The sequence below is a fragment of the Girardinichthys multiradiatus genome, chromosome 6, assembly GCF_021462225.1.
Source record: "Girardinichthys multiradiatus isolate DD_20200921_A chromosome 6, DD_fGirMul_XY1, whole genome shotgun sequence".
Taxonomy (NCBI): domain Eukaryota; kingdom Metazoa; phylum Chordata; class Actinopteri; order Cyprinodontiformes; family Goodeidae; genus Girardinichthys; species Girardinichthys multiradiatus.
Genome location: NC_061799.1, coordinates 42,618,344 through 42,637,173, shown reverse-complemented (window position 1 = coordinate 42,637,173; position 18,830 = coordinate 42,618,344). Strand labels below are relative to the sequence as shown.

The following is an 18,830-nucleotide window of genomic DNA, read 5'->3' as shown; positions in this document are numbered from 1 at the left end:
AGGAAGCTGTGTCATTATATCAAGAACTTCGTGCTTTGTGCAGGAAAGGTGGAGTTCAACTTCTCAAATGGATAAATAACCGACGCAGTGTTCTTGCTGCAATACCACAGCATGAAAGATCCATTGAGATAAAGAACCTGGATATGGATAATGATGATCTACCTGTGGAACATGTGTTGGGAGTACAGTGGTGTGTACAATCAGACCTGCTGAAATTTAAGATCATCCTCAAAGATAGACCTTTGACAAGACGAGGAGTCTTGTCCATCATAAGTTCCATGTACGATCCTCTTGGATTTTTGGCACCAGTTGTCTTAGAAAAAGAAACTGCTTAGTCAATCACTTAACCTGGATGGCATTAAATTGACCTGTGATAATAAAGTAAAAAACCTTGGTGTTATACATGTTTCTAGGATTTCCTTCTTTCATCTCCAGAACATTGTCAAAATTAAAAATATCCTGTCCAGGAGTGATGCTGAAAAACTAGTCCATGCATCTGTTACTTCAAGGCTGGACTATTGTAATTCTTTACTATCAGGATGTCCACAAAATGCAGTTAAAAGCCTTCAGTTGATTCAAAATGCTGCAGCAAGAGTTCTGATGAAAATTAAAAAGAGAGATCATATTTCTCCTACTTTAGCTTACCTTCATTGGCTCCCTGTTAAATCCTGAATAGAATTTAAAATTCTCCTCCTCACATATAAAGCCCTTAATGATCTAGCTCCATCATACATCAGAGATCTGATTGGTCCATATGTTCCTAACAGAGCACTTTGTTCTCAGACTGCAGGTTTACTGGTGGTTCCTAGAGTCTCTAGAAGTAGAATGGGAGGCAGATCCTTTAGTTATCAGGCTCCTCTCCTGTGGAACCAGCTCCCAGTTTTAGTCCGTGAGGCAGACACCCTGTCTACTTTTAAGGCTAGGCTTAAAACTTTCCTTTTTGATAAAGCTTATAGTTAGAGTGGCTTAGGTTATCCTGAGCTATCTTCCTTATTTTTTACCTCCGTCTTCTTCCCTCCCTCTTGGATGGAGGAAGGGGGAGTCAGGTTTAGCCTAAACCGGCTCAGTTATGGTTGAGGTGCAAACACACCCTCCATTTCTGCTACCTGTGTGACCCCTTCTCTTTTCCAATGGTTATAATCAGTCTGACAGAGAGAGGTATCCCAGTCTTTGTGGTTTTTAGTATAACAATGACCATCAGTGGGACCCTTTGTGGGGTTCCTTGAGGCGACATTGTTGTAAATAAGCACCGTTTAACTAAATAATCTGAACTGAAACTATCTGTGTAGTTATGCTGCTATAGGCTTAGGCTGCTGGAGGACATAATGACCACTTTCACCCTCTTCGCTACATTCTCACACTACTCTCCAATTTTGCATTGTTTGCTGTTATTTCAGCTTTTAACTTTGTTCTCTCTTTTCTCTTCCTAGAAGCTACACCTGGCCTGACTCTGTGTCTACCTGTGACACCTTTCTGGAGAAGGGAATCGTCCGAGCTTCTGCTGGCAACAACTTAATGCTCACCTTCTACAGATGATACACATGGCCCTGTCTTTCAGTGTTTAACCCTTTCTCTCTCCTAGACATGGCGATTGACTGAGCTTCTACTGTGACTAACTCTATGTGCTCTCTTTCAGACTCTAACCTTGAAAACTGGCTCAGAGTTTATCTGTTCTTTCTTTCTAGGTGAAACGACTAAAGGAGCTACATCCATTAACATTTACTTTTCCTTCCCATAGAAAGGACTCCTGGATCAGTGCTTCTTTGTTCTCTTTGTGTCTCTGCTCTGTTCTCTCAAACCCCCATTCGGTCGTGGCAGATGGCTGCTCACACTGAGCCTGGTTCTGGTTCTGCTGGAGGTTTCTTCCTGTTAAAAGGGAGTTTTTCCTCTCCACTGTCACTACATGCATGCTCAGTATGAGTGATTGCTGCTAAGTCAATGCCAGTGACTGTCCACTGTCTCTACATGCTCATCCAGGAGGAGGGAATGCTGCAAGTCACTGATTGGATGCAATCTGCTGGATTTCCTTAGATAGAAAAACGTTTTATCCAATTTGAATAAAAAGCTAACTCTGACTGCACTGTTCAATTGTTAGGATTAATAGGAATGTATGTACCTGACTGTTGTGAAGTGCCTTGAGACAACATGTGTTGTGAATTGGTGCTATATAAATAAAACTGAATTGAATTGGTTGCAAAGGGGATTCTACAAGATCTAAGCAGAAGACATGTTGGCAGGGATGATCCTTTGCAGCTTCAACTGTAACTCAGTTATACTCAGTCATGTTGGGAGTTATGATTATTGATTGATTAATCTTGATCAATAATTATAATTAAAGATCATAATTTGACAAAATCAATTTCTTAACCAAAATCCTCATTTCTGAATTGAGACCAGAGATGTTTCTGGTGTTGTAATTGTGGCCCAACGCCTTTGACAATTACAACTGTTAAATACTCCGTAATAATTAATAACTATTACCAGAGACGTCACTGTTTAATCGACCGTTTCTGCCGAAACGTGTGGAACTTCAACCTTATCTTGACTGACGAATAACTCTTGCACAAAATAAACACAGAACGCCTTCCGTAATCATCTATGTGAATATTTATTAAGTCACCTACTCAACACGCAAAGTTCTACATAAAAAGGGGTAAAATATCTAACTAAGCAAAAACAAAGCAAAACAGCAGTGGGGTTGTATTGAATCAACCAGCAGTTATGGCAAAAAAATTAGAATCTGACGAAGGGGTGTGGGTTGAGTGGAGGTTGGGGCGCAGCTCCAACTGTAACTCAGTTGTGCTCAATCATAAAACCTCCCCCCCAACTCCTGAGCACACAAAGAGTTGTAAAACTCTTGGTGGCAAGCTAGCAAGCAGTGAGGTTGGAGACAAAGAAAAACGGGGAATTTCACCATGAGGTTATTTCAGCAGTCCAGTCTCACAGCGCACCTGCGCTGACTCTCAGGTGGTAAAACACGCACAGAGCTGAGAGCGCAGCAGCTTCAGACATCAGCACAGCACCTCAAAGTTTCAATAAGCAAGGTTACATGCACATATCATTCAGACCACATTAGATTCTAACTAGCGATTCTCATCACACTACAACCTCGGACCCTGCCCAGGCTTTCTAATAAAGAAATAAAAATAAAGATGGGTTTTACTTGTTGTCATCTTCCTTCTGAGCGGGGATTGAGCGAGGAAGGGTGGGGTAGGGGGTTAACTGTGCGTCCACAATTAACTTCAGGAAAACGGTCCTCTGGGGACAACAGAATCAATGACCCAATCACCTCTTGTGCCTGCATTCCTATGGGGTCCTCCACCATACACACATCTCCAGCTGCAGTCTGGAATGTTCCCTCCATCTTTGGCCCAAAATGCACAATGCAAACACACAAAACTGTTTATCTATGAACCACCACTAAAGAAATTAGCAGCAACGCAACAGACTGAGTTGTTCAGTGACCAATGGTTCCTAAATTAATGAGCAGCACACAAACAGGCCAGGCTGTTCTGTGATTAAAGGATTGCTAAAATTAATTAGCAGCACACAACAGGCTAAGCTTCTCAGTTAGCTCTCTGATTCATACATATATCTTCCAGGTGTATGGGTTTGCTTAAAATGGGCACACAGGTTTGACCGTTCAACTGTTGCTTACACAAGTCTATGCTTTAATGGGAGTAATCAAGCAAACACACAAAAAGGGGGAAGAAAGAAGAAGAGAAAGAATTTTGAAATAACCCAAAACCAAATTCAAAATAATTTTTTTTTTTAATGGGAAAACGAAACTAAAACATTCAATGCTGTTCTTAGCTTCAAATAAATGTTAGTGTTCTCTAATATGAATCACCTACCTTCCTGTTAGACAACTAAGTTAATTTTATGAGTCAGGTCAAAACATGCTTCACACAATAAAACACAGCAAAAACACTTAAATTTTATCCAAAAGTGGTAACGAATGATCTGTAACTTCAACTTTCAACTTTAAGTTATGCCCTTTTGATCATAGGTGATGGAATAATCTGCCTGTGTTAATGAATTGAGTGATTAAAATCAAAGTAGGAAATGCAATTCTCACTAATGACCACCAGATGGTACTGAGTGCAGGATTACACAGGATTAAATGATGTTTTTTCACAGTGTAGCCGATTTTATATGAACTCATATTCAAACATACCTGAAGTAAACTGTTGATTAGTCTGAATGTAATAAAACTAAAGTATGTTGGAGTTTAATAAACTCAGTGAACTTTTTTCACTAGTGACAGTGTAGACTGATGCTGCCTCCTTGTGGCAGAAACCGGTATTAAACCAGCAGTAAGTTTCTGTTTCTGAAAAAATCCCAAAGAGATCAGTTTATATTTACAGAAAACACAAACTTACATCAATCAGATGTAAATATATGTGTGTCACATAAAGGCTGAAGTTTATCAGGAGTGTCTCATGTGATGCTGGAGAAGATGAGATCTTTGGTTTCACCTTCAGTTATCAAGAACACTCTCCTTACATGAACTGAAGACAAATATCTCATTACAGTGAAGTTTGAAATATCATTTTTGAAATTCTTCTGAGATGCATCAACAAAACAAAACCTAAATTAACTTTGAGAAACTATTGAAATGGAGACAAGAAGTTTTACAGAGGAAGGAATGTCAATATATAAAAACCTCTTTCTTGTAAACAAGGAGGCAAATGTTAGATTTTCCAGCTCTGCTGCTTATTCTGCAGGCTGCAGAAACTTGATCTTCCTCCCTCTCCTTCCTGCTTACAGACACACCTTGAAGCTGGGTGGAACCAACATCTGCTGAAGGTGAAAGCTGATTGGCTGCAGCCTCTCTGCACTGACACTTGATTCATACATCAGAAATTAAACCTGTTTCTGTTTTCAGGAACTGAAACTCACAAAGTCACTGAGACTGAGAGGAGAAATGGAGCAGAATCAGCTGGACAGAGAAACCTTCTCCTGTTCGATCTGTCTGGATCTACTGAAGGATCCAGTGACTATTCCCTGTGGACACAGTTACTGTAGGAACTGTATTAAAACACACTGGAATGAAGAAGATCAGAAAGGAATCCACAGCTGTCCTCAGTGCAGGGAGATCTTTACACCAAGGCCCGTTCTGAAGAAAAGCTCCATGTTAGCAACTTTAGTGGAGCAGCTGAAGAAGACTGGACTCCAAGCTGCTCCTGCTGATCACTGCTATGCTGGACCTGAAGATGTGGCCTGTGATTTCTGCACTGGAAGAAAACTGAAAGCCATCAAGTCCTGTTTATTCTGTCTGGCCTCTTACTGTGAGAAACATCTTCAGCCTCATTATGATTCAGCTACATTTAAGAAACACAAGCTGGTGGAGCCCTCCAAGAACCTCCAGGAGAACATCTGCTCTCGTCATGATGAGGTAATGAAGATGTTCTGTCGTACTGATCAGAAGTGTATCTGTTATCTCTGCTCTGTGGATGAACATAAAGGTCACGACACAGTCTCAGCTGCAGCAGAAAGGACTGAGAGGCAGAGAGAGCTGGAGGTGAGACGAGAAGAAATCCAGCAGAGAATCCAGGACAGAGAGAAAGATGTGAAGCTGCTTCAACAGGAGGTGGAGGCCATCAATCACTCTGCTGATAAAACAGTGGAGGACAGTGAGAAGATCTTCACTGAGCTGATCCGTCTCATCCAGAAAAGAAGCTCTGATGTGAAGCAGCAGATCAGATCCCAGCAGGAAACTGAAGTGAGTCGAGTCAAAGAGCTTCAGGAGAAGCTGGAGCAGGAGATCACTGAGCTGAAGAGGAAAGACGCTGAGCTGAAGCAGCTCTCAAACACAGAAGATCACAACCAGTTTCTCCACAACTACCCCTCACTGTCAGCACTCAGTGAGTCTACACACTCATCCAGCATCAATATCCGTCCTCTGAGATACTTTGAGGATGTGACAGCAGCTGTGTCAGAGCTCAGAGATAAACTACAGGACATCCTGAGAGACACATGGACAAACATCTCACTGACCCTCACTGAGGTGGAGGTTTTACAGTCAGAACCAGAACCAAAGAGCAGAGCTGGATTCTTAAAATATTCATGTGAAATCACACTGGATCCAAACACAGCAAACACAGATCTGTTACTATCAGAGGAGAACAGGAAGGTGACAATGATGGATTCTAGACACCCAGACAGATTCACTGATTATCCTCAGGTTCTGAGTAGAGAGAGTCTGACTGGACGTTGTTACTGGGAGGTGAAGTGGAGAGTAGTTACTGTAGCAGTCGCATACAAGAACATCAGCAGAGCAGGAAGAGGGAATGAATGTAGATTTGGATGTAATGACAAATCTTGGTCATTAGAATGTTCCCAAAAAGGTTATAAATTTGGTCACAACAACATCTGGACCTCCATCTCAGGTCCTGGTTCCTCCAGAGTAGGAGTGTACCTGGATCACAGAGCAGGTCTTCTGTCCTTCTACAGCGTCTCTGAAACCATGACTCTCCTCCACAGAGTCCAGACCACATTCACTCAGCCGCTACATGCTGGAGTTTGGGTTGGAGGTTCTGCAGATTTCTGTAAACCCAAGTACACAGAATTTACTGAAGGTTCAGTGAGTTTGATTCTGATTTAATTCTCCAACAGATTTTTTCTTGATCATTGTTGTTTTATGTCTAAACTTAACAGGAATCAATAGTCAGAGATTGTCAGCAATGGTTTTTCTTCAGATTTGATGTTCTGGTTCTGTTGAATTTGTTCATTTCTCAACATTGTTCTCTAAAACAGCTGATCAGAACCAGAATATTTGCTGTTTTTCCCTTCTTGTTGCTTTTAGCAGCAAAGACTGTAAACTCAGTAATAAAATGACAAATGATTCCCAGGTTGAAGAAGTGAAACCAGTTCTTTGATCACCTTCTTGTTTGAACACATTTTGTTGAGTCCTGACTCACAGGAGACAACAGATATTGTCTCATTGTGGACTTGAGCTGATTTCATGTATTGTTGATTTTTAGGAGGAGAAACATCACAATAAAGCTGTCATGTTTCTTCACTGTTTAACTCTGTTGGTGATGGCATACTGCCCCCTACAGGAAGGTTGTGTTGTTACATGACATGGAGTCCAGGAAGTGTTTATTATTGCTTCATTATTATTAGTTATATAGAATAAATCTGTGTTTTAAATCACTGTAAATAAAGTTATTGTTTATTTTTGTGTTTGTGTGTTTCGTGTCCTGTAAATCTAAAAGCTTCAGTTTGTGGATCCAGACCTCCAGGAGCTCCTCACACTTCATATATCTGTTCAACTCCTCATGTTCCAGCCTGAACTGTTTCCATTTCTACAAATCCAACTAGTCCACAGTTGTTCTGGGAGGAAAACCAATCAAAAAGCAGCAAGTCAGAAAGAAATAACACAGATGGTTTATTTTTATTCCAGCAGCAGATGCTTGTGCCTCGTTAACCAGCTATAATCCACTAATCTGGGCTCATTGTTTTAGGTCTGAGCTGTTGTGTTTGTTGTTCTACATGGAGCACACAGAACACTGTTAACACCAAGCAGCCTCAGTTTCTCAAGGCTTCAAGGTCCCAGACGGCCGATGCTCAGTGAGAGAGACTGATGGTGTGAAAGGCGTGGCCCAACATTCAGTTCAAACATCTGAATCATGAAGATGGAAGAAAGAGGCTCAGTGTTGGTAGAACATGCAGTGGAGTGCAGTGAAACCTGCTGAAAGTGTCTGTGAGGAGGAAAACGTTCCAGGAAAGCTCCAACATTCCCACACAAACAGACAGCTGTTCATTTTCTTCACGTCATTTAAAGCAGGGATGTCCAACAGCAACCAGGTGGACACGTCTGAAACATCTCAGCTGGAAACCACACTGTGTTGATGCTCTTTGACCTTTTAGCTCCATTAGTTCAGTGAAAAATGACAATGCAGCCCTTTTTAGCAATTTATTTAGTGAACATGGACTTATTACATACAAATGATAAAAAGTTGGGATGTAAGGGTTGTATTGATGTCTAGCATATTGAAATGCTCCAGAAAATGGCTCTACAGCAGGTGAACACGTAAAAATATGCTCCGGTGAAGCTGTTCTATGGAAGGTCAAATAAATAGTTTATTAAAATATTCAACGTTTCAGAAACTTTGAATAACCCAAAGAAAAGGGTGGATTTTGAAACTGATGACTATGAATTAAACTGTCAGAACCGAACAAACAAAAGTGGAGGAGGTGTAGGAATATATATGGAGAAAAGATCAACGTCTAAGGTAGTGGAGAGGATGACAGCAGCAATAGATGATCTGCTGGAATGAAAAGATGAAAAATTTTATTGTTTATTGTGTTTATTGGGCTGCAGGATCTAGTGTGGAGATAATTAAATAGTCCATTTTCAAATGTCTGAACAAGACTGTTTATATATTGATCTGTCCAATTAAAACAATCATAAAATGACAGAAGAGTTTATCAATAGTATGTACAGTATGGGCTTGTATCTAAAAATCACCAGAACCAGTCCAATTACTTCATATTCTGCTACATTAATAGACCAAATCTTTACAAATAATGTAGAAAATAACAAACCAAATGGGTTCCTATAAGAGAATTTAAGTACACCCTTTCATCAAACTTTTTGACAGGTGGGTGGGACTTCCGGTGAGGGCGGGATTTCCGGTGGGGGCCATATGGGCGCCATGTGGTTGCCACGTGGGCAGGAGGTCACGTGGTCAAGCAGGTGGTGTGTCCAAGGGGGGCGTAACAGTGGATGCTGATTGGTTGTCGTCATTAGGGGCGATACCTTAAATGAGTCAATTAAAACACAGGGGTGTGTTTGTTATAAATAGAACAAGACAAATATGGTATTATTGGAAACTGTTTGGCATCAGCACCAATTAAAAATAGAGGGGGTGTGTTTGTAAGCATCGTTAAACCTTGAATAACCCAATGAAAACAATAGGGCGTGCCTTAGTGTTTACTTTAAATACAGAGATAAAACTCTGCACTTTACATGCAGCATTCGTTGGAAAAAAAAGGACACCCGTTCAACAATGGCTAGAGTTAAGAGAGTTTATCGTCAAGCGGAGGAGAAACGCAACGCGTGCCAAGATGATGATGATGAACAAGCAACTGCATCATATACTTCCTCAACGGAGATACCTATCGGAATTCCCGTCGTGACATACTCTACCGATGATGAGGATCCAAAATCAACTTCAACAACCATGGTTGAAAATCAGACCTCGGTTCGGCCAAGAGGTATGTCAGTTCTGTGCGAAACCCCAGTGACCGTCTACCAGTATTCATCCCGTGAATTGAATGCTCCTAAGAAATCAACATACTACATCTGCAGGGTACAAAGACCCCCGTTCAAGACTCTGCAGGAAGAATGGTCTTTGGAGCCATATGGCCTGGTTGGCAGCTGGGGTTATATTTTCATGTATGAAATAGGAGAGCTTTGCCTGTATCAATTGGATCAAGACGAGGTATTTAATGGATCACTGGCTCTGTGTACACTCACCCACAGCGACTGGGCTGTGTTAAAGCTTGCAATCCCGCACCTTAATGATAGCCCTGAAACAGTCTCAAGGCAGGAGAGGGAGAAAGAAGAAGAAGAAGAAAATGAACTGTCTCCTCGACCTGTAAAACGGGCGAGAATGTTTCATATACCATCCGATGTTGAAATAGCTGAGAGAGAACCTCTCTTTAGCGCAGTGTGGGGGTCAAAAACCACAGCAAATGGCCGTTGGTCTTTTCGGGCAAGCAGACGCAGGAACAACCGGACGAGTCCCTCAGATCTGTTTGTGTTGGAGGCTTTCAATCAGGACTGCGGCGTATTCAAGACAATGCTGGCTCTGCCGTTTGAAGCTTGGGCAGAGAAGATGAGTGAAATTGGACATCGTCTTTCCGACCTTTTCCAAAAGTCACGAAGTTGGATCGATGTCATGTCAGTGAAAAAAACGCTGACGTTTCCTGTTTTACGTTTAGAACGAACCCTCTTCTGAGGACACGCCCCTTCCTATGATATATATACGGGGGGGATAACTGCAAGCTCACAGACACTGAGAATCGTATCATGAGAATGAGTGGACCGACACCATACAGGGATCTCTACAACCACCGAGCAGAGATCCACTTCTCTCCTGAGCACGATGAAAGCTTCAACATTGGACCATATCATCCGCCTTCCCCTGACCTCTTCTCACCATCCACCTCAACATCCTCATTCTCAGAGAACCACTACAGTCCTGCATCACCTACAGGATACAACATGAAATATCTACCGCTTTCTCCAGACCTCTGCTCACCATCACCGCTATTCATGGCTGAGTCTGTAGACGCGAATGTCCTGCCTGAAGACATGAAGGTGGTCGTGGAGGAGGAGGTAGCCACCGGCTACTCACCCTCTACCGAAGCCCCTACACAAACCCTGGAACCGATGGAGGACCCTCAGCCTTCAGCAGAGGATGAGAGTAACCAGGAGGACGAAATTGACGGTTGGTTCTCAACCACCCTCATCAATACGGTGAAAACAGCGATACTTCATTTATTCAACATAACCTCTTTGAACTATCTCAGAGAAACCTGCTATGGATGTATAACGAACCACCCAAGCCAGCGTCAACACCATTGCCTGGAGGTACTGGGGGAGGATTATTACCAAGTCAACTTTCAACGCATCGTACGACGACTCGTAACCCCCAAACTCATTCCTGCTATTCAGAATCTTCTGGTACTTCGAAGCATACAAGCGGATGACTTCAGAGTGAAGACGATTGCCAAGATGGTTTTATATGAACTGAAATCGGTACAAGGCATCCACAGTGCAATAGCGCACGTTTATGATCGCATGGTCGATGAGAAACATCTCAAACAACTTAACTCTGTTTCAGAGTGCTATGGACTGACAAACTGATCTCACATGTTTGATGACTTGTTGTATCATTTTTTATTTTTTTTTTTTTAGTATTCCAGTACTTTAATTAATCTGCATTATATGATTTTTCTTCTTTTTTCTTTTTTACTATTAAATACAATTAAAGTAGGAACCTTTTCCCAAAAGTGTTGTTTTAAAAAGCTAGTAGTGTTTGAATTCATCTGCATTTTATCTGATTTTGTTTTCTGGTTGTTTTTTTTGTTTATATTAAATAAATAAAAAATTAAATAAATAAAAAAATAAGGATAAATCTACCCTCCTGTGTGTTTTTTCTCATTATTTAACAAGTAATCGGCAGAGATGGCAGGAAGACGGCTGATGAAGAAAGTATATTATAGCCCTTCAAATCCGGGAAGTTTTGGGGGTGTAGATAGGCTGAGGAGGGTTATGCAAGATGAAACGGGAAAGAAGGTTGCGGTTGAAAAAGTTAAAGATTTTTTATCAGGAGAAGATACCTATACTCTACATAAACCTGCAAGAATAAAGTTCCCGAGAAACAGAGTTTTTGTCACCAGACCATTGAGGCAGTTCCAGGCTGATCTCTGTGACATGCAAGCTCTGGCCATGGAAAATGATGGTTATAATTATTTATTAACAGTCATTGACATCTTTTCAAAAAGGGCGTATGTACGAGTTTTGAAGAGGAAAACAGCCGCTGAGGTGGTAAAGGCATTTGAATCAGTTTTTACAGAAAGTCAGATCCCCAAAAAACTTCAGACTGATGCCGGTAAATAATTTTTTAACAAGAAATTTAAAGTTTTAATGGAGAAACACGGTATTGAACATTTTGCCACAGCGAGTGAAGCAAAAGCTTCAGTGGTCGAGAGATTTAACCGCACATTAAAAACAAGGATGTGGAGATATTTTACAGCTAACAATACCCGGCGGTACGTTGATGTACTGCAAAACCTAGCTAGAAGCTACAACCATTCCTACCACTCCAGCATTAAAATGAGCCCTATGGAAGTGACCCCTGAAAATGCCTTTCAAGTGTTTCAGAATCTGTATGATGTCAAGTCCAACAGATATTGCAAGGACTCAGTGACAACGTTTAAACAAGGGGATCTTGTCAGAATATCCAAGGTCCGTGGAGTGTTTGACAAAAAATACGAACAGAGTTTTACGGATGAAGTGTTTACAGTCTATGACCGGATACCCCGTTCTCCTCCTGTATACAAACTCAAAGATTTGGATGGAGAACCTATCGAGGGTTCCTTTTACGCTGAGGAACTTCAAAAAGTAAAAATATTTAACGACAAGATGTATCAAGTGGAAAAAATATTAAAACGACGTACGGTCAAGGGAGTCAAACAGGTTTTTGTAAGCTGGAAAAACTGGCCTGAGAAATTCAACAGTTGGATCAAGTTTGATGAACTTCGAAACGTATAAAAAAGGTTTGCACTAAACCTCACAGTTGACACAGCATCATGAACCGTCAGGTAGAGGATGATGGCTTTTACGTTACTCTTCCATCTAATGCTAGCATGGAAGTGTTTAAAAATAATACCAGTTCAAGTTTCCGTGTAAATTTAGCTCAACATATTGATTTAGAAGGCCAATGGATGGTTGCATTAGCCGAGATTTCATACCCTCATACATGGCATAATTTACCGGATTATGATGCCTACTTTGAATGGAGGAAGGTTGGTGATGTGGAGATCAATACGCAAAGGATCAGAAGTGGCTACTATAACAGCGTTGTTCAACTCGAGACAGAGATGGAAATGTTTTTCAAAAAATTGAAATCGGGTTTACGCATTAAATTCAGCAAAGTTCAAAAGAGATTTGCATTTCAAGCAAATAGTCCGTATGAAATACGCTTCTTCAGCACTCTAGCTTATATGATTGGCGTGAAACCAGGGGAATGGATTCATGTTTCTGAACCAAAACTGGCTCCTTTTCCGGCGGATATAAAGGCTGGTTTCTATCACCTATACTGTTACAGCGACGTGGTCAGCCCACAAATAGTAGGCGACACTTTTGCACCTTTACTGCGGACCGTCAAAGTACAAGGCACATTCAGTGATATGATTACTCAGACGTTTAACCCCGCCCACTACCTTCCAGTCTCCAGAAGACATATTGAAAATATCAATATAGAAATTAAATCGGACCAAAACGTTCCTGTAAATTTCGTCTATGGAAAGACCGTCATAAGACTACACTTCAGACCGGTGATATCACAACGTAGCCTGAGATAAATTTTATTTGTATAAACTATTCCAGAGATATGTATATAACCTCTAAGATTGATTGGTTATCATTCATATTACGCTGGTCATTCAACACTGCATCAAGCAGGCAAGAGAGAACATGGCACATCTAAGTCTGAGACGTGATCCAAATCGCTTTGTAAATTACTATGTAAGTCAATCAGGCGGTAATCTGCCAGGGTTTTATGGGGCCCCGGTCATGTACGGACGCGGAATTGGATCATTATTTTCAAAATTATTCCGCTTCGTATCCCCTCTGGTTAAAAAAGGATTTGCAATTGCAAAACCCCATCTTAAAACGGCTGCATCAAATATCGCTTCGGATGTCATCGGTAGAGCCGTGAGTAAAATGAGTGGTTCTACACACATCGACGGTCAAGAAGGTTCAGGAATTATGGTTTTATCCAAAAGACCCAGAACAAGACCCCCTGGTGATCGTTTAAGGACGGTTAAAAAACAACGACAAACGCGAAAAAGGAGATCAGTCGCAGCTGACAAACGAAGAGGAAGGAAGTCATCCACAAGTTTTGATATATTTAAATAATGGCTCTTTTACATAACAAATCATCAGAGTGCACGCTGGCAGAGTTGGACTTATTTTCTGCCCCAATGACGCAGCTATCGATCGAAGATAAAATTTACACCGAGATCCAGCCTTTATCAGCAATCACTGATGGAGGGCCGATCGAGTTTTTCATTCCGGGAGACGGAGAAAAGTATCTGGATCTCAACGATACGCTGTTGCATCTCAGAGTGAAAATTACTAACGAGGAAGGAACAAACCTGCCGGATGATGCACCTGTAGGGCTCATTTTTTTTTTCCATTGTTTGTTTTTTCTTATGATTTAATATTTGTGTAATGACATCATATGTTAGTGTGAAGTAGAGAACGAAGTTAGACTTGAAAAATATAATCAATAAATATTTTATTGAATAAAAGAAATAGGCTACATGTTTCATTTTCTTATAACGGTTTATGGTGAAAATGTAATCCATCGGGGTGGTAGTGTCGTCTTACGAAGAGACTTTTTTGATCTCCCATCAGCATTTTTTGGATCTTCCAGCTCAGATCTCGACCAGTAGGGAGAATGAGTTATCTGCCTTCTTCTTCTTTTTCTTCTCTGCTTAACGCTGGGGGGTGTACCCCCATTTTCAATCGATGTACCCTCTGTTTTGAAACGTCTATATTCTTCACGAGCATAAGGGTTAATGACTGAAGATATAGGGATGTTTACCTCTGACAAGGTGTGTAGAAAATCAGACCATCCTCGGGTTTGTGATGCTCCAGATTTTTTAAACAGAAGCATGAGATTTTTCAACCAATCAATCATGTGGGACCCCTTTATAATATTTCCGTTAAATACAAATTCACCTCGCGAAGTCCAACTCTCACTTCTTTCGGATAATTTCTTCAAAATGTACTCGGCACTTTTACGATTGTGTTTAGGAAGGCTTTTCAGTACTTCCGTAAGAACCTGATCCTTAGGGGCCTCGTCCTGCCCTGGGCCTTGTTTTTCTTGGGACCGCTCATGTTCAGGAACCTCTGTGTCACGCTGCAGCGTTAAACTGACCCGCTGTTCTTCTTCTTTGACACCTTGCTTAAGTAAAGTCAGATACCTCTGGAGAAGAGCATCGTATCTCTTGATTTTTTCATAAGTCGTCAAACCCGGCTCGTTTAATATCGCTCTCATTTCAGCATCCAAATTCTCCTCCGCCGTCTGTCTGATGGACGTGTCTGACTGGGTCAGACGCTTGAATTGATGAGGTGAAATGAGAAACATCTTCTGCGATGTTCTGAGAGACATTATCTCCTGATGATTCCACCCACTAGATCACCGATCAAGGGAGCAAGAGCCGTTAAGATGGGCAGAATAAAACCACCTCGTTGCTTTTTGAGAGCCAACTGTTTAGTTTTTATCCCGGTTCTTTTATCACCCAACAATCTGATGATATTTCTTTGTTTCTTCAATTGTCGGTGTTGAGAGGGTGATAGTTTAATGTTACCTTTTAGGATATTCAGTGCAATCTCGCACAGAGCCTGAATAAAGTCGGGAGAGCTGTGTGCGAGAATATCTTTACGTTTCTGTGGACAGGCCTGGTACAAAGCTCTGAATAATGGTAAATTCCTTTTTATACGCGCAGACATGATGACTTACTTTGTTCTGGGCACGTACACAGCAGGCCACTGCTGAGGAAGTATCCCCGTTCTCAGTCTGAAATGTTCTGGGCAGGTAGGCGTAAAATCGATGATTAAATATCCATGAGCTTCTCTCGTTGCGTCTTCAAAACTCTCCAAGAAGAGACCCTTTTGAGATGGAAACATTTGGCGGGCCAGTATATTCAGCTGGAGTTTATCTCTCGGGTTCTTAAACAACACCATATAATTACAGTTCAAACTAATAGTGCGACTGAACTTTCCCTGATGAAATACATTCTGAGTCAACATCATAACACTCATATTACGATGGTGACGAAACTGGGTAAAGACCTTCATCACGTTTTCATCATCTGAGGCTTGAGCAATAACATCGTCTAGAATGATCAAATGATTCTGATCAGGAGGAAACAGGTTTTCATCTTCAAAAGAATGAGGCAATCCTTCCACAAAGGTAATATTTTTATTCATCTTCTGCAATTCAGCATACATGGGTTGAAAAGATGTGTAAATCCATACAATATTTTCTGGAACAATATCCATGACATGATTACAGTTTTGTAAAATACTTTTTACAAAGAAAGTTTTCCCGCAGCCGCTGGGTCCAACTATCATACATGAGAAAGGGGCTCTAAATCTAGGATCAAAATCAATCTCCTGTAAATCCATGTGACTTTTTATTTTATTTCTTCTTCAACTCTAATAACCGAAAGGCAGAGTTGTCCCGTCAGAAAAAAGACGTCTCTTATCATACACCAGTCGAAACTTTTTAAGAAATGTCGCGTTTGTCAAAGGGAATCTCTTTTTATCCCTCCTGATTGTGTGTTGAGGGATTTCAATGACACCCTCACTTGACCTCTGTAAGTAGCCCTCGACCAGCCCTTTGATGCTGTCAAAATTGACCCTCTCGCTGCATTCATGCGTCTGAGTGATGCCTTTAGCACGTATCATTACATTTTTACGGTTTTTGGTCTGGTATGCATAACTCTTGGGTCCTGTCGATGCAAACTCCGAAATGCTGTCACCATCTAACTCGTCAGTAAGATCACCCAGATAATTCCCCAATTCCAGAGGAGTTTCACCACTTTTTGTCACATAAATCAAACTGTCCGTGTCAATATAAATCAATCTGTCCTGTAACTTCTCCATGCTGCTGAGAAGTTTTAAACGTGCATAAGCGGTGGTGAATGCTGCTATAAACACATTATTTGTCTTACTTGGTGGATATATGACACGTTTGCTGTAGTTCCACTGCACTACACACATTTCAGGGTTGAAAAAATGAAAATAGTTAACCCTGTATTTACTCGAGAACATGAAGCTGAAAAAGTCTTCAGGGTTAGTGATGACTGTGGTCTGAGACAGATCACTTCTTTGCGCAAATTTCCCCCAAAAACTGTTTAAACACAATTTTGCAACCTGCCTTTTGGCAGGATTCATCTCGATTTTCTCAGGGTCTAATTGGATGCCCTGATGCAGTTTGTAGTCGCTTATATACTTTGACTTACTCTCCTGATCCACTGCTTCAGATGGATAGCCTGAAGCCTCCTGCTTACCCTTTAAAAAGCAATGAATGTAACCTTTAAAGATTGTATCACTTCTCTTTTCAAAATGCCACACCTCTGTGATTTTAGCAAGACGATAACTACACTCCAAAGCTTTACATAGTTCTGCAGTCACCCAAACTCCCGTCAGAGCTCTTTCTTGATCATTATGCATGCAGGGACCTGACTGGTAATTTAATTCAGCGCATGAGCGGCAGAGAGTGAACACAAGTTTACCTTGGGATGTTCTGTAAGGTAAAACAGGGAACAACAGGTTACGTGGTGGGTAGACCACAGCTTTGATTATACCGAAGTAGCTGCTGGGGTCATCAAAATCTTTGTAAATGATGGTGGGGTGTCCGAGGGGAAAAACGCAGTTGGCGTTTACATAAGGGTACAGAGATGTGTAATCCACATAGTGTACAGTTTCATCCGGTTCCGCTGTGTACCTCAACTTCATAGGACAGGTGCGTCCACCATACAGCGCATCCCGGGGGGATAGCGGTTCGGGTGCATTAACTTTCTCAAGAAAGCTGATCACCCCTGGGTTTGATTTTTTCATTTCAATCCACTCATGCTCCCATATGACTTCGAGACGAAGGCCGTACACAGTTTGTAACACCTTGCTTCTCTCAACAGTGGCTGCGTAAAACTGTTCAAATGCGACCCCTCTCAACGGACACTTGTCATGAGGCATGTAACACTTTTTACAGCCGTGGAAAAAACAGCCATAAAATTCAAACGCAACTTTGACACCGTTAATCTCTGCATACCCATCCACTGAATATGGCCCGATTTTCTTTTCACCCCTATTTAATGCATGCTCGATAAATATGGCTCTGCTGTCTGCAATCCAGCCGAGCCATTGAATGGACGCGCTGGAGAACGTTTTACTGCTACGTCTGTAGTCCAGAGGTGATGGAATGGCTAAGGTTTGAGGAGGAAGGAAATTGGTTACAAAAACCTTCATGCAGGCTGATGCTATTGTGATACTTTTAAACGGATCCACACTTGTCTCCTTAAAGAACTCGTCTCTGAATTTTAAGCATCCTTGAAAAAGAATTTCAACGTCATTTTTACAATAACAAATAGCTTCTTTCTTATAGTCAAAGACCTCTTTGCTCGCTTCTGTGTACCAGCTGCTAAACACCTGTTGTTCTTGAAGACTCATGCGTTCTACAGCGTAGCAGGATGGAGGAGGAAAAGCCCCTACATACTGGAGATGTTGTTCAGAGGAAAATAGGTGGGGAAAAAAACCCTTGCTTTGATCGGTAAAGCCTAACGCTTTCGGCATGGCACTAAGCTTCATGCACATGAAGGACAGGCTATCAATGTATTTTAACCTGTAATCAGGGTCGGTTAAACAGAGAACTTTACTCCCTACCATGACGATATGAGGTTTAATCCCTAACTGCAGCATTGCTGTGAGAATCAGGTAACCATCGTACCCCCGCGCATTGTGCGCTATTAAGGTGTAACCTTTGTACATTGGCCTCCTGAAATGCAGGAGAAATTTTTGGGTGCAATTCAGTCCATAAGCGTACCATTCATCACCTTTCAACGTTTTAGCACAGACCAGAAAGGGGGTATGCACGCCGCTCTCATTGACGAGGCATTCGAAATCATAAAAAATCAGTTTATCATCAAGCTGATTAATTGCACTGCAAGGCAGAATGTAACACTTATGATCATCGCATGTAATGTCTAGGCTGGGGGGTACATTTTCACCGCAAATACTGCATTTTACATTACACACGTGTGGTTTATTCGGTTTACTGATTGGAATAACGTATATCCGTTTGCATACTTTACACAGTTTTACCAACTCACAGTCACTCATAGGCCTTTCAGCACTATTTCTGATGCGCGGTTCCCTGTGTCTGCTGAAACATGAAGAATTACGACAGATTCTTTGACAGCCTGCACAGCTTACAGGATTGCTAATCTCTTGCATACATTTATATGTTCGACACACTGGACAATAACCTTCACAATGGTGTGTATTGGCATTCTGA

At 41.4% G+C, this 18,830-nt stretch overlaps 2 protein-coding genes across 3 annotated transcripts in view; both read left to right on the top strand.

Annotated features, from left to right (window-relative positions):
* The window catches only part of LOC124869373 (tripartite motif-containing protein 16-like), a 17,651-nt gene extending 10,465 nt beyond the window's left edge, over positions 1–7,186 (top strand). Inside the window, exon 2 of the mRNA XM_047367163.1 lies at positions 6,516–7,186. Coding sequence (XP_047223119.1) covers positions 6,516–6,607 — 92 coding nt within the window. The 3' untranslated portion in view covers positions 6,608–7,186. The remainder of the gene's footprint in view (positions 1–6,515) is intronic.
* Positions 4,913–18,830, top strand: part of LOC124869375 (tripartite motif-containing protein 16-like) — a 24,278-nt gene continuing 10,360 nt past the window's right edge. The window contains exon 1 of one of the 2 annotated variants that reach the window (XM_047367169.1): positions 4,913–5,084. In XM_047367169.1, the coding sequence (XP_047223125.1) occupies positions 4,928–5,084 (157 nt within the window). In that variant the 5' untranslated portion in view covers positions 4,913–4,927. Of the gene's footprint in view, positions 5,095–18,830 lie in introns of both variants that reach the window. The other variant, XM_047367167.1, reaches the window with a different exon arrangement.